This window comes from Gobio gobio (genome assembly GCF_949357685.1).
Source record: "Gobio gobio genome assembly, chromosome: 1".
NCBI classification, from domain to species: Eukaryota; Metazoa; Chordata; class Actinopteri; order Cypriniformes; family Gobionidae; genus Gobio; species Gobio gobio.
This window is the reverse complement of record NC_137097.1, coordinates 48,396,258-48,414,501: the sequence shown is the minus strand read 5'-3', so window position 1 is coordinate 48,414,501 and position 18,244 is coordinate 48,396,258. Positions and strand designations below refer to the sequence as shown.

At 36.7% G+C, this 18,244-nt stretch overlaps 1 protein-coding gene across 4 annotated transcripts in view; it reads left to right on the top strand.

Moving 5' to 3' along the window:
* clec16a (C-type lectin domain containing 16A) overlaps positions 1–18,244 on the top strand; it is an 87,510-nt gene that overhangs the window by 20,748 nt on the left and 48,518 nt on the right. For 2 of the 4 annotated variants that reach the window (XM_079821831.1, XM_079821829.1), the window contains exons 10-15: positions 6,268–6,451; positions 9,415–9,535; positions 11,889–11,989; positions 14,508–14,627; positions 16,050–16,159; positions 17,090–17,134. In XM_079821831.1, coding sequence (XP_079677957.1) covers positions 6,268–6,451; positions 9,415–9,535; positions 11,889–11,989; positions 14,508–14,627; positions 16,050–16,159; positions 17,090–17,134 — 681 coding nt within the window. Of the gene's footprint in view, positions 1–6,267; positions 6,500–9,414; positions 9,536–11,888; positions 11,990–14,507; positions 14,628–16,049; positions 16,160–17,089; positions 17,135–18,244 lie in introns of all 4 variants that reach the window. The other 2 variants (XM_079821830.1, XM_079821832.1) reach the window with 1 other exon arrangement.

Genomic DNA, 18,244 nt, shown 5'->3' with positions numbered 1-18,244 from the left:
AATTTTAAAATCAATTCTAAACTTTACAGGAAGCCAATGTAAGGTTGCTAAAATGGGAGGCAGGCCAAAGTACAGAAAATTACAGTAGTCTAGACATGATGTCATGAAGGTGTGTATTACGGTCTCTAAATCTTTTGGAGAGAGAAACTGTTTTAATTTTGCCATTGATCTCAGATGAAAGAAACTGCCCTTTACCACTGTACTGATTTGTTTCTCAAAATGTTGTGATGAATCAAATGTAACCCAAAGATTCCTTACATGAGGTTGAACCAAGCGTGCCACACGAGTCCTGAAAAGTGAAGCCAAAGCGTCTCGATCGCCCCCAGGTGGCTGGATGCAGTATAGGTCATAAACCCTGCCCTCTCCATGTAATGTAATGGGACATAGACAAACTAAACAATCAAATTACACTTCAAATATATTTTTTCCAAAGATGGTTTCTGTCATTTTAGGCAGTTTTTATCAGGCTGATGTTAGTTCAAGTGTAAATAAGTTTGGTTTTAGTAGATTTAATGCTGTGTGATGTCATGATTGACAGCTTCTCTAAGCGAAGTAGTCACTGAGGCACCAACGGACATTTTCGGGAACTTCGGGAGGAGATTCAAGTTGCTACTGTGCAGACACTGGCAGCTTCACTTACCTCAATGGAAGAGAGTGAATGTGCGTCATCCATCTTTTTTTACAGTCTATGGGTTGAACACTGGTGGAAATAGAACCTCAATTACAAAGTGATGAAGACCTGGATGGGGCTAAAATCAAAATTTTGCTTTTGCTTTCATTTAATTGCAAAAAATTATTAGCCATCTAACATTTGATCTCCTCAAAACAGTCGCAAAGCATGTCCAAGGGATAAGAGCTGTCAGTTTTAGCTGGTAGATATAACTGGTAACTGGTAGATAACACCTTGGCAACAATCTATCTATGATGTAATTTATTTCCCAATTTTTTAAATGTATGTTATTAGCTATGTTTCCATCCAAAGTTGCGAACTTGCGCAAAATTGGAATGTCACATAAAACATTTGCGAATAAAGCACCATTTCCATCCAAGAGAACAAAATCTTCACTTCCTGATAAACTGGCTCTAAATATCACTAAGACAAATGGAAGTTTCTGCAGTAGGAGAAGCCACTGTATATAATAATTTTGTATTTTAATAAATTACTTGTGCCTTAAGCGTGCTGACAAAATGCAATAAAGTAATCTTGTTTTCTGAGGTAGATTCCTGCTGTTTGGGAACGCACTGCAGACAGTTCTGGAATTTAATTATACCAAACCAGTGCCGGTCCTAGACTTCTGGGGGCACTAAGCAAAATTTTGTCTGGGGGGGCCCTGTCAGTGCGTTCATAACCTCGAAATGACCCCCAACCCCTAAATCTGCTCTTTCAGAGCAGTTTCACCATCAACCAACAACACTGAGTTAAAACATTCAGTAAAAAAAAAGCAATACGACAAATACAACAGAAAAAAAGATATGAATGAAATAAACAATTTAGCCTACTGCTTACATACTGTTATTATACTAATAGCCTTCTATACAGAAATTGAATAAAGCAAGCACATGTACAAAATAAATAAAACATTGCATAGTCTTCACTGTATGGATTAAATATACACTGATTCTTATTGCTAATATTATTCAGTGAATGATTCTCTTGTTTTCTTTTGTTGTTTGATTAAAGCTGCACTCTGTAACTTTTCTGTCCGCTAGAGGGCGCCTATTCAAAACAAAGGCGTAGCTTGATGACGCCACGTTTGAGAGCAGAATCATGGGACATGTGTTCTTCATCTCACAGCCGGTGAATCGGGATAGGACTCGGGCAGAAATCATGTTCATGGATGCGATTATTAACGTTACTGTAGTGTGAAGCAGAGCAGGCCCGAGTGTTGTGGAGCTGAGCAAGGCCGCTGGAGCGATTTGTTAATGAGATGAACACAACACATGCCTCGCGAGCAGCGGGACTTTTATTATGCTACAGTCGCCGGCGCCATTTCCGCTTTTCTGGTCTTGAGTATGAGGTAACGCTGCTCTGTTTATCATATTAGATACATCTGAGTGTGTTGAAAATGATGTTATGACGTTACTCTGTGCGTTCGTTCGGCAGCTGCTGTGACACTTGTTGCTCACTGCAGTGAGAGTAAAGCGTTTCTGCAAAATAAAACCGGAAACCGAGGGTAACGCAGATATGACTCCATTGACAGGCGACTCCCTGTCCCGGTTCCTTGGATAAAATAGCTATTTCCCACAATTTACAAATAGTCGGAAACATTTGGGATATTGTAAGTACTCAACTGAGTAGGTTAACTTTAGGTTTTTGGATATTTTACTGAAAAAAGTTTACATAGTGCACCTTTAATATTAAATGACAGAGAGAGGGGTTTATTAGGCTACTGTTTCTTTAAGAATGAATGCACAGACCTAATACACTGACAGGCATTCGTTTACTTGAGCACATTAGTGACTCAATTGAGCGCATTCGTTTTTTTACATGCATTTTTAGAATTTATGCACATGTTGTCATTTCAATCCAGCGTTTTTTTTTTTTTTTGCAATATCCCATTAAGCGCATAAAAATAGGTGGATGGAAAAATAACTTGATATTCCCTATATATGTTTAATTTGCAAAAATATATATTTTTTTTAGCCTTGAAATTCTCAATAACTTGATCTTTCTATGAAACAACAAGACTTCTCTCCATTGAGTATTGAAGTATGCCGAACTTCTCACTCATTTAGTACACTTAAACCCTGCCCCTCCACAATCGACCACAAGTGGTGTCTGCGCTAATGAACCACAGTACTTTTCATTCATTTATAGATTAAGTAAGCCATTTGAAGCCAATAGGTTATATAGACTGTTGTTTTGATGGACGTCTGGGGGTTTGTTAGACTAGTCAACTAGTCTGTTACAAAATTTCCATTTAAACGTTATGGAAATTAGTAGTGGCGCACACCCCTAGTCCTCACCTTTTTTCATTTTATGATAATGTTTCACTCGGATGTACATCACAATACAGAAGAAAAGGTCTTTTGCTACTTCTGCTTGATTGCGACTTTAATGTAAAGTAAAAAAATATACTGTTTTTGAAAAAGAAAAAGTTTGGTATTTTTGAAAGCTAGCATAGAGTTTGAATTGGGAAAATGTATTCACAATGATAAGGTCACATGTGCATTCCTAGAATGGTAATTAACAAGCATATCTGCTAATAGTAGATCTGCATCAGCACTCCATCCTGTATTATTCTGATAAATGAATGTTTATCATCAGCTAAAAAAGAAAAAAAATGAAGCAGGCAGTCAAGCTGCCTTTTCAGGGAAACGTCTCTATCTTCTCATTTGTGTCAGTATTATCAAAAGCCATTTCCCCTTTCCCATTCTCTGCCCCTTTTTGCGGTCTGTTTCTGTGTCTCACCTCTCAGGCTTAACCACAACCTGCTCTACTTGACCCTTTTTTACAAGCTGACGGTAATCTGTCAACCCCAGCTTCCCTAAACCTGTGTGACTGAAATTTCAGAGCAGTTCAAGGAAAAGAGGCATTTTAAACAAAAATAATTTGCAGGATCTGTTCGGTATATCTTCAAGCTGTAGACACGTTTTTGTATTGTACAGTTGATTAAATAAACGGCACATTTCTGAAGGTAAATAGATCTCGGCAGTAACATTACGTTTGCGTGAGTTCTGTGAAATGAAGTCATTTTGCTGACTGCTACATTTGTTTTGGTTTGCGCAAAACTGTTGACGCCATGCCTAGCTGTGCTGTCATGCACTGTAAACAAAACTGTCTGCACCAGCAAAACTTTTGCATCTTTTATTAGCTGACAATAAAGCTGCTATTCAGCACAGATTGGCTAATTGGTTAAATATGTTATTTAAATGCATTAGATTGGACATTGCTGCTGTTGCTTTCTTTAATTGATCTATGAATCAACTCTACGTAGGATGACAACTCAACCAACATTGTATTTTTGTACAAACAAAGACCATCAGATAACAGCTGCAAAAAAACATCTCACTGTGCAAAAACTGCATTCTGTAGGAAACTTTAACATTTAAAATTGACTGTCTTTATTGTCCTTGTACTGGTATGACGAAATTTGTTTTGTTTTCCACAGTGCACATATGCATTTCCATATCATTTTCTTCTTTTCTTTAAAAAGACGAATCATCTGAGATGAATCATGAATTACCGATATTAAATTATTTAAGCTGTGCCAGTTTCATTTTATCTTTCCATTTCTTGCCAAAGATCTCCATTTAAGTCAAAACTTAGTTAAGCCAAACAATATTTTTTGTTATTTATCAGACCATCAATGTTTAGCTTAGATAATACACAGTCTGTTGTGGGACTGTGGCATGTTGTGAAGCGCTCGGTTGAGGAAGCCGGTGGGAATCCTTATGTAAATGCAGAGTTTTGGTCTGTCTTTTGCTGTGGCTCTCGTCGCTCTGATGTACAAGCGATACGCCATCACCGCACTGCCTCTAACCTACTTTTCCTTTCCCGTAAGGCCTGTGAAATAGGTGCTAGTACCTGTGTGTTACCAGCAACCTTCTGACAGCCAAACACACACATACACACGCACATCACATGACCTTCCTTTACCACAAGCCGCAGGTAGAGGATGAGACCAAACAGAGACGTCGGATGTGTATAGGATTTCTAACAGGTCCTTGCGCAGATGACAGGAAGTATGAAGTTATGTAGTGCAGAGATGAAGGGCAAAACCGCTACCGTATTAGAAGCTTCCCTTGTTTTCTCATTATACGATTTACATACTGCACAGCGAGCAGGGTGCATGTGTAAGCAAAGGCACACCTGCTATGCAGTTTGCTGGAAGCGCACCTGTAGCCTAGTGGCATGCTTTAGCAGCCCGTTTCTGGAAGTTCAACAAGTGGTTGTCACAATTCAGCGTTCTGGCGAATGCAACTTGGTCATTTCGGTTGGCTGAGGTGAATGGGTCTCATGATGTCAGAGACCTGTTGTTTTGATTCGTAAAATGATGTCACACATATCTGAGGGGATGCTACACGTCAGACGACCGACCACACTTTCGCCTTTAGTAAACTCTAGATGTGTGTTTTTTTGGTTAATATTCAGCTTATCTTGACAGTAGTTGCACAAAGAGTGAGGACATCAGCTGCCTTTTATCTGATCAGTCTTTTCTCGTAAATTGCTCAGTCTTGATGTTCATTGCACTTTGAATAGAATTCACTCATTAAGTCTGTGACCACAGGCAGACCACAGATGGCTGTTTTTTTGCAAGTGTGGCGCCCTACTGAGTGCTCCACTTCTCGGCTGTGAGGCGCATGTTCTTTGCACCGTGTCACTGTGACCTGTTGTGGTCCTGTTTTTTTTTTTTTTATGTTTTTCTAATTCGTATGCTACCAGACAATTCATGTTCCTCAAAGCTGCTTTTTCTCAAACTTGAAGAGAAACTGTAAATGGAGAACATCATCTTACATTTTGAAACCGTAGAGGTGGGTTCTTTGAATCCTCGCTGGCATTCTTTGAAGAACAGACCGAGTGGTTCAGAGTGCAATAGCGCTTCTGTGAGACCACGAGCAGGTGATTGTTCACTGTGTTTTCCTGCCGTTCTAGGAATGAAAGTCTTATCTTTTGTGTGGTCGTCATGAATGATGTTGGGGGGTCCATCAGTGTGCTGTCCAACAGCAACTGCCTAGTGCTTCATTTAGCGTGAGTTATTGGAGATCCTCGGAAACATCACTGCTGTCCAAACTGCACTTACCAAATGTGTCCTAGACTGTTTGGCAGCTGCTTCCTGTCTTAGCGGGTTCTTGTTTCTGAGAAGCCAGAGACTGTTTTCCTTTCACTGCCTCTTTAAGTTCTGCAGACGTTGTAAACGCAGCTATTGCTGTTATCCGAGATGGTTAATGTGTGAATATGTTGTGCTGAGATCAAGCAGCAAAAGGTTTATTTTGTAAATGTATGTTTGAAAATTGTGGGTTGCCTTTTGTTTTTTATATTTAAACGTTCCTAATAAAGCTTATTAATGTTGGAAAGACAATAAGTTTGTTTATTGGAAATTCCTCCAAACTGTGAATCTGCTTTTGATGTACTTTTACTTTGCCTGGTTGACCTGATCAATATATGGGAAAAAATATATATATTAAAAATAAAATAATAAAAAGAGTGTATGCACATACATACTATTTATTATTATAATTTTTTTATGAAAAGAGAACTTGTCATGACCTTTAAAAATGGGAAATATTAGTCATATGCCTCATCGATCTTTCATTTCATTTTAGAGCAATGCCGGTGTTCGTCGCTTCACCAAGCCCCCAGAAAGTCTGGAGCGTTCCCTGGAGATGAGTCGTCAGCGTGGGAGGAAGAGGGCCCAGAAAAGACCCAACTACAAGAACGTGGGCGAGGAAGAGGAGGAGGAGCGAGGATCAGAGGAAGGGCCGGAAGAAGAGAAGGAAAAGGCTAAAGGTACAGAGGCTAGTTCAAAGGCCAGCAGGACAAGTGGGGACAAGGAAGGTGAGTAGCACTAGATGAATGTCCCAGCATGACTGACTGACCCTCCATTCTTTGGATCACACCACACTTCGGCTGTGGCTCTGCTCTCAATACTGACCTTAAAACTGCACCGATTCGAGTTCTTAAAAAAAGTCCCTCAGTCTGCACAAATTTATGGTAAAACTTACAGGGAAATCTCTCCCGAAAATGAGAATTGTGTAATTCACTCGCCCTCATGTTGTTCCAAACTTGTATGACTGACTTTCTTCTGTTGAATTCAAAAGAAAACCTTCTTATTGTGATTGACCCAAGTAGGATATGGGTTGGAGCAATAATCCTATCAACCAATCAGATTTTAGTTTATCTTACGCCTTGATTTATGGATTTGAACAATACTATAATCCTTTCCCAATGATTTTAGGTAAAGGATAGGGTTTAGTCTTTGATTGTTTCATAGGAATGTTGTTCCAGGACCAACAAAGGGAAAATCCAGAAACACATCCTACTTGGCTATATCAAGTTTTGCCAGTTGCGAGAGCACTCCACCTTCTCACATCATTTCTGTGTTTTGGCACGGTCACTTTGGTCCACATTCATTCTGTGCTCTCCACCTCTCCGATTGGGCAAAACCTCACCCCCACCCTCTCCCCACCATGGGAAAGATTTTTGTATCTTAATCTTGTCATAATTGAGAGGGAAGGTGAGCTAAGCCCCATCTCCTGTCGTATTCACTCCTCTGTGTGATGATTCATTCCTTAAGTCGTCTTTCCCCACGTCTGACACGCAGCCAGCTATAACTCATGATAAAGTTCATCAAAGTAACAGAAAATGTAAGACTTTGTGAGGATTGTCTTTTTGAGCAACTTTTTTTCATCCCTTCACTAGGTTTGCAAGTTAATTAGGTGTTGAGAAATTAGTATTTTTCCTTTACAGCAATCTTTTTCAACCTATGGGGTCCAGGGGTTCAACCCAGGGGTCCCCTAAATAAATATATATATATATATATATATATATATATATATATATATATATATATTAGTGCTGTCAAAATAAGCATGTAACCATTGCGATTAAAAAAAATTCAGTTTAGCACGTTAAAAAGTATTTAAATGCAGCATCCGTTTTTTTCTGTCATCCTTGGGCATTATATGATTATGCTCTTATTCATGCAAATACTTTTAAACCATTCAAGCACGACAAGACAAAAGAGAACGTCTAGGTGAAAGACGCGCCAGTATCACGTGCACAGACAGCGCCCCAGATTCAGAATTGAGTTCTCTTTCGTGCTTGAATGAACAATAACAAACACAGAATTATACCATAATGCCTGTTTTGTCGAGTTTACTCAAAAGAGCAGTCTTCAATTAGTTAAATAACGTCTAAAGTAAATTCTCAAAAAAAATTGTGGAGAAAATGAGATGCGCGTGACAACGTGTCAGTTCCACGTCATGTTCGGCAGCGGCAAGTCTAAAGTCACAGCAGCTTAATAAAACAAAAAAGTTTGCTAAATTGTTGCTAAAAGAAGATGGATTAATCTATATTTAATTAATAATTTATGCAGTGCAGTCTGTTTGATAACTTTATTCAATTTCTGTATATTTCCTACCTGTTAGGCAGGTAGGAAGGCCAAAGGTAAATGTGGCATTTATTATAATGGGTTTATGTTAAGATTGTTTTAAGTTCACTTAAATTAAATGTTCGTTTTTTAAAAGCCTAATAAATGTTGAAATTTATATAGCTTTCAATTACACTGTAATGTTGAATCGCCATCATTAATGTTAAAAAAAATGTAAATAATAATTCATAGAGACATCAGTACCAGTATCAGTACTGGCTTTCATTCATAAAAAGATGCCATTACAACAAATATTTAAAATATGCTGTCTTTAAGTTGTTTCTACTTAAATTTGGAATTGGAATTTTGTAACTGTAAAATTATTGCAGTATAAAAATATTTAAAAAAAACAATGTCACGATTAATTACAGAATTTTTTTTAATATATATATATATTTCAAAACCCCTGGATTTATAAACTCAGCTGTTTGTCATTAGTAATCCAACACATAATCTGCAACTAGTTGCAAGAGTTTTACATAAATGTTGTTTAAGTAAAAGGTCAATTTTTAAAGGTTTTGACCAACTTTATTATCATTCAGCTAAAAATTGTACGAGTATAGTGCTCTTAGCTGCATTTAACAAATTTTACCTTATCAGAATTAGCATTATTCGTCAAGTGTGCACAAACATACAAGGAATTTATAGTTTCCAGGAGCTCTGGGTACTTCATACATAAATACATGCATACATACATACATACATACATACATATATAACACAAGAAAATAGAAAGAAAAATAAGTAGAATTAAAAAAAACTAAAAGTAACATACACTACTTTTTAAAGTTACGATTTTGTAATGTTTTTGGGTCTCTTATGTTCACCAAGTTATTTGACCAAACACACAGTTTTGATTTAAAATGTGATGGAAGCATCATTACTTCAGTCTTCAATGTCACATGATCCTTCAGAAATCAGTCTAATATGATAATTTTGAACTCTGATAATATTAATAAATGTTACCTGTGTTGAAAACAGTTGTGTTGCCTTATATTTTAATGGAAACGGTGATACTTTTCTTTATACATCAGATCTGCACATTATACAGAACTCTGCGATCATTGCATTTATGCTATAGAAAACATACCCTTGTTGCTTGGGTTGTTAGATTCAGTTCTGGAAGTTATTAAACCAAGTGGTTTCACTGTTTGAAAGAAAGGTCTTCAGACATAACGTCATTTCAAGGGAAATCCATGAATGTAACTTTAGACAGCTCAGATCAGTTTGGTGCAGGGATCTTCCATGCCTTATATCTGACAAGCACAATGCCAAAATCCAGCTCTGCTGTTATACTCTGTGTTGTGTTTGTGTTTTGCAGAAATTGAGATGGTGGTGATGGAAAAATGTAGGATCTCTGATGTGTCCACGTTAACAGAACAAAACATTACAGACGAGGAGAAGAGTGCTGCGGCAGCACGAACCGAAGGCCAGAAGAGCAGGTACACAACCAACCTAAAAAATTTTTAACGTTCGGAAAACACATTTATGAACAACTGTGCCATTTTTTAAGAATATTTTATAATATTAAGAATAATTCTTAAAAAAATTGGGTCAGATTAAGCTAATCTCAAGTGACAATTTTCATTTTGCATTGAGGGTCAGTGAATCTATGCTGCTCTAACTTTTAATTGAAGAGAAACTGGAGAAGCAACAGTTCAGTATATCCATTAAAACTGCTTCCAAAATAGGGCTTTATTACAGGGAGTGCAGAATTATTAGGCACGTTGATTTTCTGATCATATTTTTTTTCCAGGCACATTTGACCAATTCCAAACCACAGTAATCCTAATAACTACTATTGATTTAGTATTTAATAATGTATAAGTGATATATAATTGTTCATGAAGGCTGGAAATGAAAATCACCTTATATTCAGGTGTGCAGAATTATTAGGCATGTTTTCTTTTACAGATAAATTGAGCCAAAAAAGAGATTTAACTCAGACTGAAAAGTCAAAAAGTATTAAATGCCCATGAGACGGATGCAATACTAATGCAATACTAGACATTGCAGTTAAGGCATGACCATTGGACAGTGAAATGCTCGTTGGGTCAGCAGGGTCAGATAAAAACAGGTGGTGAAGAAAAGACACCTGTTAACTGCAAAAGAATTAACATTTAAGGTGAAGAATTAAGGGTGAAACCATCAGGAACCCTTTAGTCTCCAGCGCCACCATTTTCCAGAGCTGCAACCTACCTGGAGTCTCCAGAAGTGCAAGGTGTCAGGATCTCAGAGACTTCAGTTAGGTAAAGAATCCTAAAAAATGACCCCCACTAGATAAGAATCACAAGCTGAAGTGTTGTAAAATACATGAAGAAGGTTTTTTTATAGGCTTTATGGACAGATAGGTTGAGAGTGACTCTTGAAGGACCAGCACCACATCCTCTAGTACCACTGTTTGAAGAATTCATCTTCCAGAATCTGGCAGTACGTTTTGGGAGTTCATTTTAGTCCATCCTGAAGTCCGTTTTGCAGAGATGGACTAAAAATGAACTCCCAAAACGTACTGCCAGATTCTGGAAGATGAATTCTTCAAACAGTGGTACTAGAGGATGTGGTGCTGGTCCTTCAAGAGTCACTTATCTGTCCATAAAGCCTATAAAAAAAACCTTCTTCATGTATTTTACAACACTTCAGCTTGTGATTCTTATCTAGTGGGGGTCATTTTTTAGGATTCTTTACCTAACTGAAGTCTCTGAGATCCTGACACCTTGCACTTCTGGAGACTCCAGGTAGGTTGCAGCTTTGGAAAATGGTGGCGCTGGAGACTAAAGAGTTCCTGATGGTTTCACCCTTAATTCTTCACCTTAATTCTTCATTCTTTTGCAGTTAACAAGTGTCTTTTCTTCACCACCTGTTTTTGTCAGATCCTGCTGACCCAACGAGCATTTCACTGTCCAATGGTCATGCCTTAACTGCAATGTCTAGTATTGCATTAGTATTGCATCCTTCTCATGGGCATTTAATACTTTTTGACTTTTCAGTCTGAGTTAAATCTCTTTTTTGGCTCAATTTATCTGTAAAAGAAAACATGCCTAATAATTCTGCACACCTGAATATAAGGGGATTTTCATTTCCAGCCTTCATGAACAATTATATATCACTTGTACATTATTAAATACTAAATCAATAGTAGTTATTAGGATTACTGTGGTTTGGAATTGGTCAAATGTGCCTGGAAAAAAAATATGATCAGAAAATCAACGTGCCTAATAATTCTGCACTCCCTGTAGTGTTCACAATGTTAACGGGCATTAACATTGAACTGATGACCCTGCAATTGGCTTATGCTCTGTTCCATTGAAGTGCAGCAAAGCTCCCCTGTTTAGATTGCTGTGCTCCAAGGAAAGAGAGCTTAGGACGTGTTCAGACTGCTCACAAGTCTTTCAAAAGTGATGATATATATGTTTTATCTAAACCAAAAGATCAAAGAGGTACATTTCATGCCTGTCAAAAAGCAATATTCTTAGGAATACTCTGCACGGACATGATTTGGTACTTAAGAAGAAGAGTTTACAATTTTTAAAGCTATTTTTAGTTAGAGGGGAGGTAACTAGCATTTAGTCTGGATATGAGTGCTCCTCAAAGCCAGACTAATTGCAACATGATTTATAGACAATAGCTTGCCTTGGTAAATGCCTTTCACGTTTGCAACACTCAAACAGTACAGTATGTCCTTACAAACTGCGCATTGCGTATTGTACACATTGTGCTGTTGTGCAAACTTCTGCATGATTTCAAGCGGAAACAATGAAAGAATAGCTGTTATCTTGGTTGTTGTTGTTGTTATAGGCCCTTCCTGGACATGTTCTATAATGCACTGGACTGTGACACAGAGGATTACCAGGCTCTGTTTGTGCTTTGTCTCCTGTATGCAGTGTCTCACAGTAAAGGTATATGATCCGTCTCTTCAGCAATAACAGTCTCAAGCAAAGCATGCAAATAAATTGATAATCATGGGAATAGATGTAAAAGAGACTATATCAAATATGAAAAGTATTTGTAAGTATTATTCATATATAGATTTATTTTAAAGAAATGATTACTTTTATTCTGTAAGAACCCATTAAATTGATCAAAAGTGACAGTAAAGACTTCTATAATACAAAAAGATTTTATAATTACAAAAGATTTCTATTTCATTAAAATGCTTTTATTTAATTTATATTAATAATATAATATTGATAATAATACATTTGATTAATAATATAACTTTTTTTTAATTTTGGCGATATGACCAAATTCTTATTTCGCGATAACAATATACATCACTATATGGTTATTTTATCTAATTGTATTAATAAATAAGAAAAAAGAAGCAAATTACAAGCAATAGGACTAATACAATATAACAAAAATATGAATTAAACAAATGACCTTTTTTCAGGCACAATAGGATTATTTAATATGTAGTTAGAATTAGTACAGACATTTAAAAAATAAAAATAATTAAAAAAAAATAAAATATTGCATTGTTTTCACTGTATGAATTACATATAAATATATTCTTATTAAAGCTAAAAAGCAGTCAGTCATTTTCTCCTTTGTTTGATTCACATTAATAAAACAGAGCAGCAGGTGGCCAAACAGACCAAACGCACAGATCCATTATACTGATACACATCCGGTTTACACCCAACTGTTTTCTTTCACTTGAGACCTAAACGTCTGTGTTTACATGAATACTCCACACGATGGACATTTAGACATAATTGCGTGTGTATTCGACCATTCAGGTGCAATAAGACTTGAAAGAGAACTGAATTTGCGGTTGCATGCTGAGAGACTTTCTGTGCACTGCATTGAGTTCTTTTTCACTGCTTGTTGTGTTTAATAACACTTTTTCACATCGAGCACATCCCAAATCTTCTGAGAGAGGCAGCTTTCTGTGTGCACATTAGCAGTATGCCAGTCAGCATGCGCACAGCACAGTGTTCCTTTTCAGGCTATATTGTGTTTATAACGTCTCGGGTTACTTACGTAAACATGGTTCCCTGCGTGGGAAGGCCCGCTGCTATGTAAGCCTGCGCTTAGCAGGCTCCCTCGGAGAGCAAAATATATAGCTGTAATACAGTTCTTTGTTCAGGGAAGAAGGAGATGGGAACCGGCAAACGTTAAAAGACTTTAATCAATATAACCAAAACAGAAAGTAAAAGCGGCAGCCCCTCAGGGACGACTACCGCTCACACACATAACAAAACGTAAATAAAACACAGCATAAAGTCCAGGCCTGGTCCTCTCTCGTCCTTCACTGTCATCGCTCCTCCTTTTATGGATCCGAGACCGCTCTCTCACGGGTCTCGCTCGTCCTGCACAATGCGATATAGCAAAATCTTTAACGATATACATTTTATACCTTGGTAACAATACTGTATATTGTCATACCGCCCAGCCCTAGACGTTGGTAATAAATGTTTCTTGAGCACCAAAATTAGCATTTTGTAATGACTTTTGAAGGATCATGTGACAGTGAAGTAATGGCTGTTGAAAATTCTGCTTTGTATATTAAAATATAGTAAAAGTATCCATTGCTTATATGGGTCATTGACAAATAAAGCTTCAAAAATGTTTTCAAAACTGATGTAATGCACATTTTCACATGCATTTTGTCATGAACAATGTGTTTAAACAAGTTTCAGTTGTTAAATAACATTTCATAGTGTTTCAATCAGTTTTTTGACAGTTTTTATGTCAGGCGGTACAACCAAGTAGTTGTATGTATATACTGTAGTTGTACCACCTGACATGGAAAGTGTACCAGCCTACCCATACTTGACATTTTTTATCAGAATTTGAGAGAGATACAAATCTTTTCACTCTGCCACAAGGATCGGTTGTCAATTCATAATAAAAGAGCGGGTTTGCAGTTGTGCCACCCTGACATTTGAGAATATACAAATTGCTGGACAAAAGGTTTTCAATTATCTCAACAGCTTTAAAACTACTAATATTTATAAAATGTGTTTATATTAAAGGTTTCAAACCTGAAATGGTGCCATAGTATTTCATTTTTTTTATCCTTTGTTCAGATAGTTTTGGGTAAACAGTAACCATTTTGGGGGTTTAAGATGACAAATCTTTTTATTAGTATTATTTAAATGTCCTAAAAAAAGTGATATATGTCATGAATTTAGCAAATTATTTTAAAAGGAAATAATGCACTTGGACATAAAAAAAAATATATATATATATATGGGTCAATGACATGATGTGCATATGTTTTTGTCCAAGTGCATTATTTCAAGTGTGTGTGTGTTATATCCAACCAATCACAATATTTATAAATTAACATGTTTGCTTGCTACAGTAATTAATACCATAGTACAATACACGTGCATTTATAGTACCAACATCATGCTTCAACATTCTGCTCTTTATATCTTGTTTTTGTATGTGTGAATTTGTGTATAGGTATAAACCCAGAGCTCTTGGAGAGGATCCAGCTACCTGTGCCAGATCAAGAGAGGAGCTCTTACAGTCAGGTGCTGGTGGAGAGAGTGATCCGAATCATGAGCCAGGCTGCTCTGCCAGGTACGTGGAGAGAGAGACATGCACACACGAACATTCCCCATGCCTCACCTGCACGTTCTCACTCCAGTGTATTTTATTTGACTCCAAATATAATCCTTCACTTGCTTGGACATGCTCATTACATATTACACGCTGCAGATTCCATCGGTGTGCCTGAACATGACTGTGTAGATCAAAACATTCACTGTTTATTCAGTGTAGACCTTTACTGATATTTCAATCCAGTGATTGTGCAACAATTTGTATTTCAGTTTTAGTTACTAAGTAAATTTAGTGACTTCATTTTACTTATACATTTAGTTACTTTTTTATTTCAGTTAGTTGCTAAAGCAACCTTTCTAATATTTCGTATCTAATATTTATTTTTTGTTTAATTTCAGGTTTATTTCAGTTAATGGATATTATTTTTAATAGTTTTAGTTTTAACAATAACAACACTGCTCTCTAATGAATTTTCTGATTATGTAACCAAGGCCACAGACAGGGGAAAAAATACTAACCAATCATTTTTAACCATTTTTTTTCAAGAAAAATGGCAGATAAACATGCCAAGTTTATTCCAGCCCATGTCAGGATAACACCACTTCAATTTGACCACTTTATGAGCACATTTTACATCGTACTGTTTACAGAAATCTCCAGTTTACTCCTATGGGATGTTCTGAAAAGCTTCCGTCAGTGTGAGCAAGAGGACCAAAGCTTAGTGAAGTAACAGTTGTTATTTGAATGCCATTTTGTCTGATGCACATTTCATTAGCTCCCTTGACCACAACCTTGAGTAACACAAACTGCAACCAATTTCCTCTAACCGTTGAACTCTTTCACCTTTGTGAAGAAGAATTGTAGCCAGTTTCTCCTTTCGGGGCTCCCGTAATTGTTGTGACATTTGAATGTTGACTTGCTTCACATTCACATTACATTTGCATGCATGGTGCTAAATTGAGTTTTCTGAAAGCCCATCATTGGTACTCGGCTATACTTAGGATTAAATTGTGGAACTGATTGAGTCCACAATATACACATGATGAGCTGTTGTCCTCATGTTGTATGATTCATGCCTTTGTGCTTTTGACATTTCCATTCAGTGTTCATTGTGACACTAGCATGACAAGAAGCTAAACTCCTCTCTTCCTAAAATCCACCGATTTTCTCTTTCATGCAGCACGTTTGTTTGCCAACATGGTTATTTGGCTGTTGCTGTGGTTACACACATTACATCTGAGCTATTCTGATGCCCCACACTTCCTTTTTTAAGACATGTTTGCTAGATTTTCTCCTCTGGAGAGGGTCTGAAGTTAATTGCGTGACAGAAAATGCCACATTTTTGGTCTGCTGTGATAATGCCACTTTTCAAATTGTAAATTTAGAAAGATTGCAAGATGCATTTTATTTTCCTTTATCACAACTGTGTGTCTGTTTCAGATGGGAAGGTGCGTCTTGCCACCCTGGAGTTAAGCTGTCTCCTTTTGAAACAGTCTGTGCTGTCTGGCTCTCAATGCATTATAAAGGACATCCATTTGGCTTGTTTGGAGGTAGGCGTCTTAACACAAAACATCTTTTACTTTCCAAGCACTTCACTTAAATTTTTGTTTTGTTTTTCCCGCACATGGTGCGTAATAGATTCTCAGAATTGGAAGCATACCAAACAGGGATATGATCATACAAAATACTTCTCTTGTTTAATATCTTATTAAATAATGATTAAAGAATCAAATGTATTATCAATGTCAAAGAATGTGATTCATTTGTATAAACTAATATATTTTTGTAATTTACTCCCATAAATGAGTAACATTTTCAGTCCACTTATTTAGCCATAGAAAAAAAGAGAAATTATTTTAAATCTTTCATGACATTTCTTGTATATAGTTGCTATCTCAGTCATCAACAATTTCCTTTTTTTTAACCTTCAAATTTAATTCTAAATGGATATTTGTGATCCATTAACACAACAGTTAGTTAATGGATCTTCCATTACAGAGTGTGACCTGAGCCTAGAGGTATAAGAGGGGTAAATTATGTCTGCAAATGTATGTGAGTCATAAAAAAACACCATTAAACTTATTTGTCATTCTAAATCACATTAGTGAATCAGATTGGTTTTATTGTCAAATACATGACAACATGGCGTTGTGGAGACTGTTTTAGCCATGGATACAAATATTCCCTATGGCCTGCTTTGTCATTGTAGATAAAGACTGAAAAAACCTATGCATTTATCTTTCACAATAATTGAACAAGATTATTCAAGACTGATTGCAACATATTTCTAATTTATCGGTTGTTCCTTAACACATACGATATGCACACTTAGTATTTTCCCAGTAATTTTTGTTTTACATTGCGTAACACTCAGTTTCTTTCATTCTTATTTTGAAAGCAGACCGATGTACAGGAAGTAGGATTATTTATATTGTGTAACTCAATCATACCATTCCAATTTTTTCTTCTTCTTTTTTTAGGGTGCAAGAGAAGAGAGTCTTCACCTTCTGAGGCGATTTTATAAGGCAAGATGCTCTTGTAGTTTTTTTTTTTTTTTTCAGATCTAATAAAAGCCACTTACTTACTGGAACTCAGATAGGCAACAGACCTTCATGCTGATAATTCTCGTAATTATCCCCTAGTCACCCCACTTGCAGTTGATTTCCTTTTAAGTCTGAGGAAGAATTAAGCTCAAACAGCTCATCCTAAAGACTTTGCTGTTTTGATATTTAGGAAAATCCCAGAAGCTTCCTGTTGAAACATGTCAGCACTCTTGGTGGCTTATTCACATTGAGACATTTCTGTGAAAGCGAGCTACTATTAAACAGAATAGAGTACTTGGATTCCTGCAAGCTTACAAAGTACATTAGTGAGTTCAGCTTTTGTTTTGACCACTCTGCCGTTCTCAACAGTCATAGATGTGTTTTTGCAACTAATACTGCAGCACTTTTTTTTTTCTCCTCCTTTTTATTTTCCCTGAAGTCATTTTTACTTGTGAAATTTGAGTGCCATGGTGTGATCCGGTTTAACGTACATGAGAACTGGCGCCAGTTTTACTTTCACAATTCCAGAAAAGATCTCTTTCAGAATGCATTATGCAGGCTGCACATTCCAACCGTCGTTATCCAAAATGAGTATTATAAGTGAGGACTGTAAATAATCACAGTACTCAATGTCCTGTTCTGGGATTATGAAGATTCCTGAGAGGGAATGTTTTGGTATCTCAGCTGTGTTTTTTGTGTGCGTTCATAATGGATCTGTGTGTTCCAGCTCTTCCAAGAAACCCTGGCAGGCGTGCGTGTACAGTAGCAGTCAGGAGTTTGGACACACCTATTGTTTCTTTATCATTTCTGTTGTTCACACTATAGCATAATAGTGAGGTCAAAACTATACAATACCAGAAGTTTGAAAATTACGCAGGGACCATAAACGACTCATACTGTATATGTAAAAGAGTCTGACTGTTCTGAATAATTTCTTTTTAAATCTGTATTCCATTCTATTCTCATCGTGTCCCTCCCTTTCTCCTTCCCATGGGGCTTTTCATGGAACTGAGCATTCTGATTTATGTTTACACTTGATCTGAACAGTACCATGTCAGATGGTAACACAAGTCAAATAATAACATTAAATAA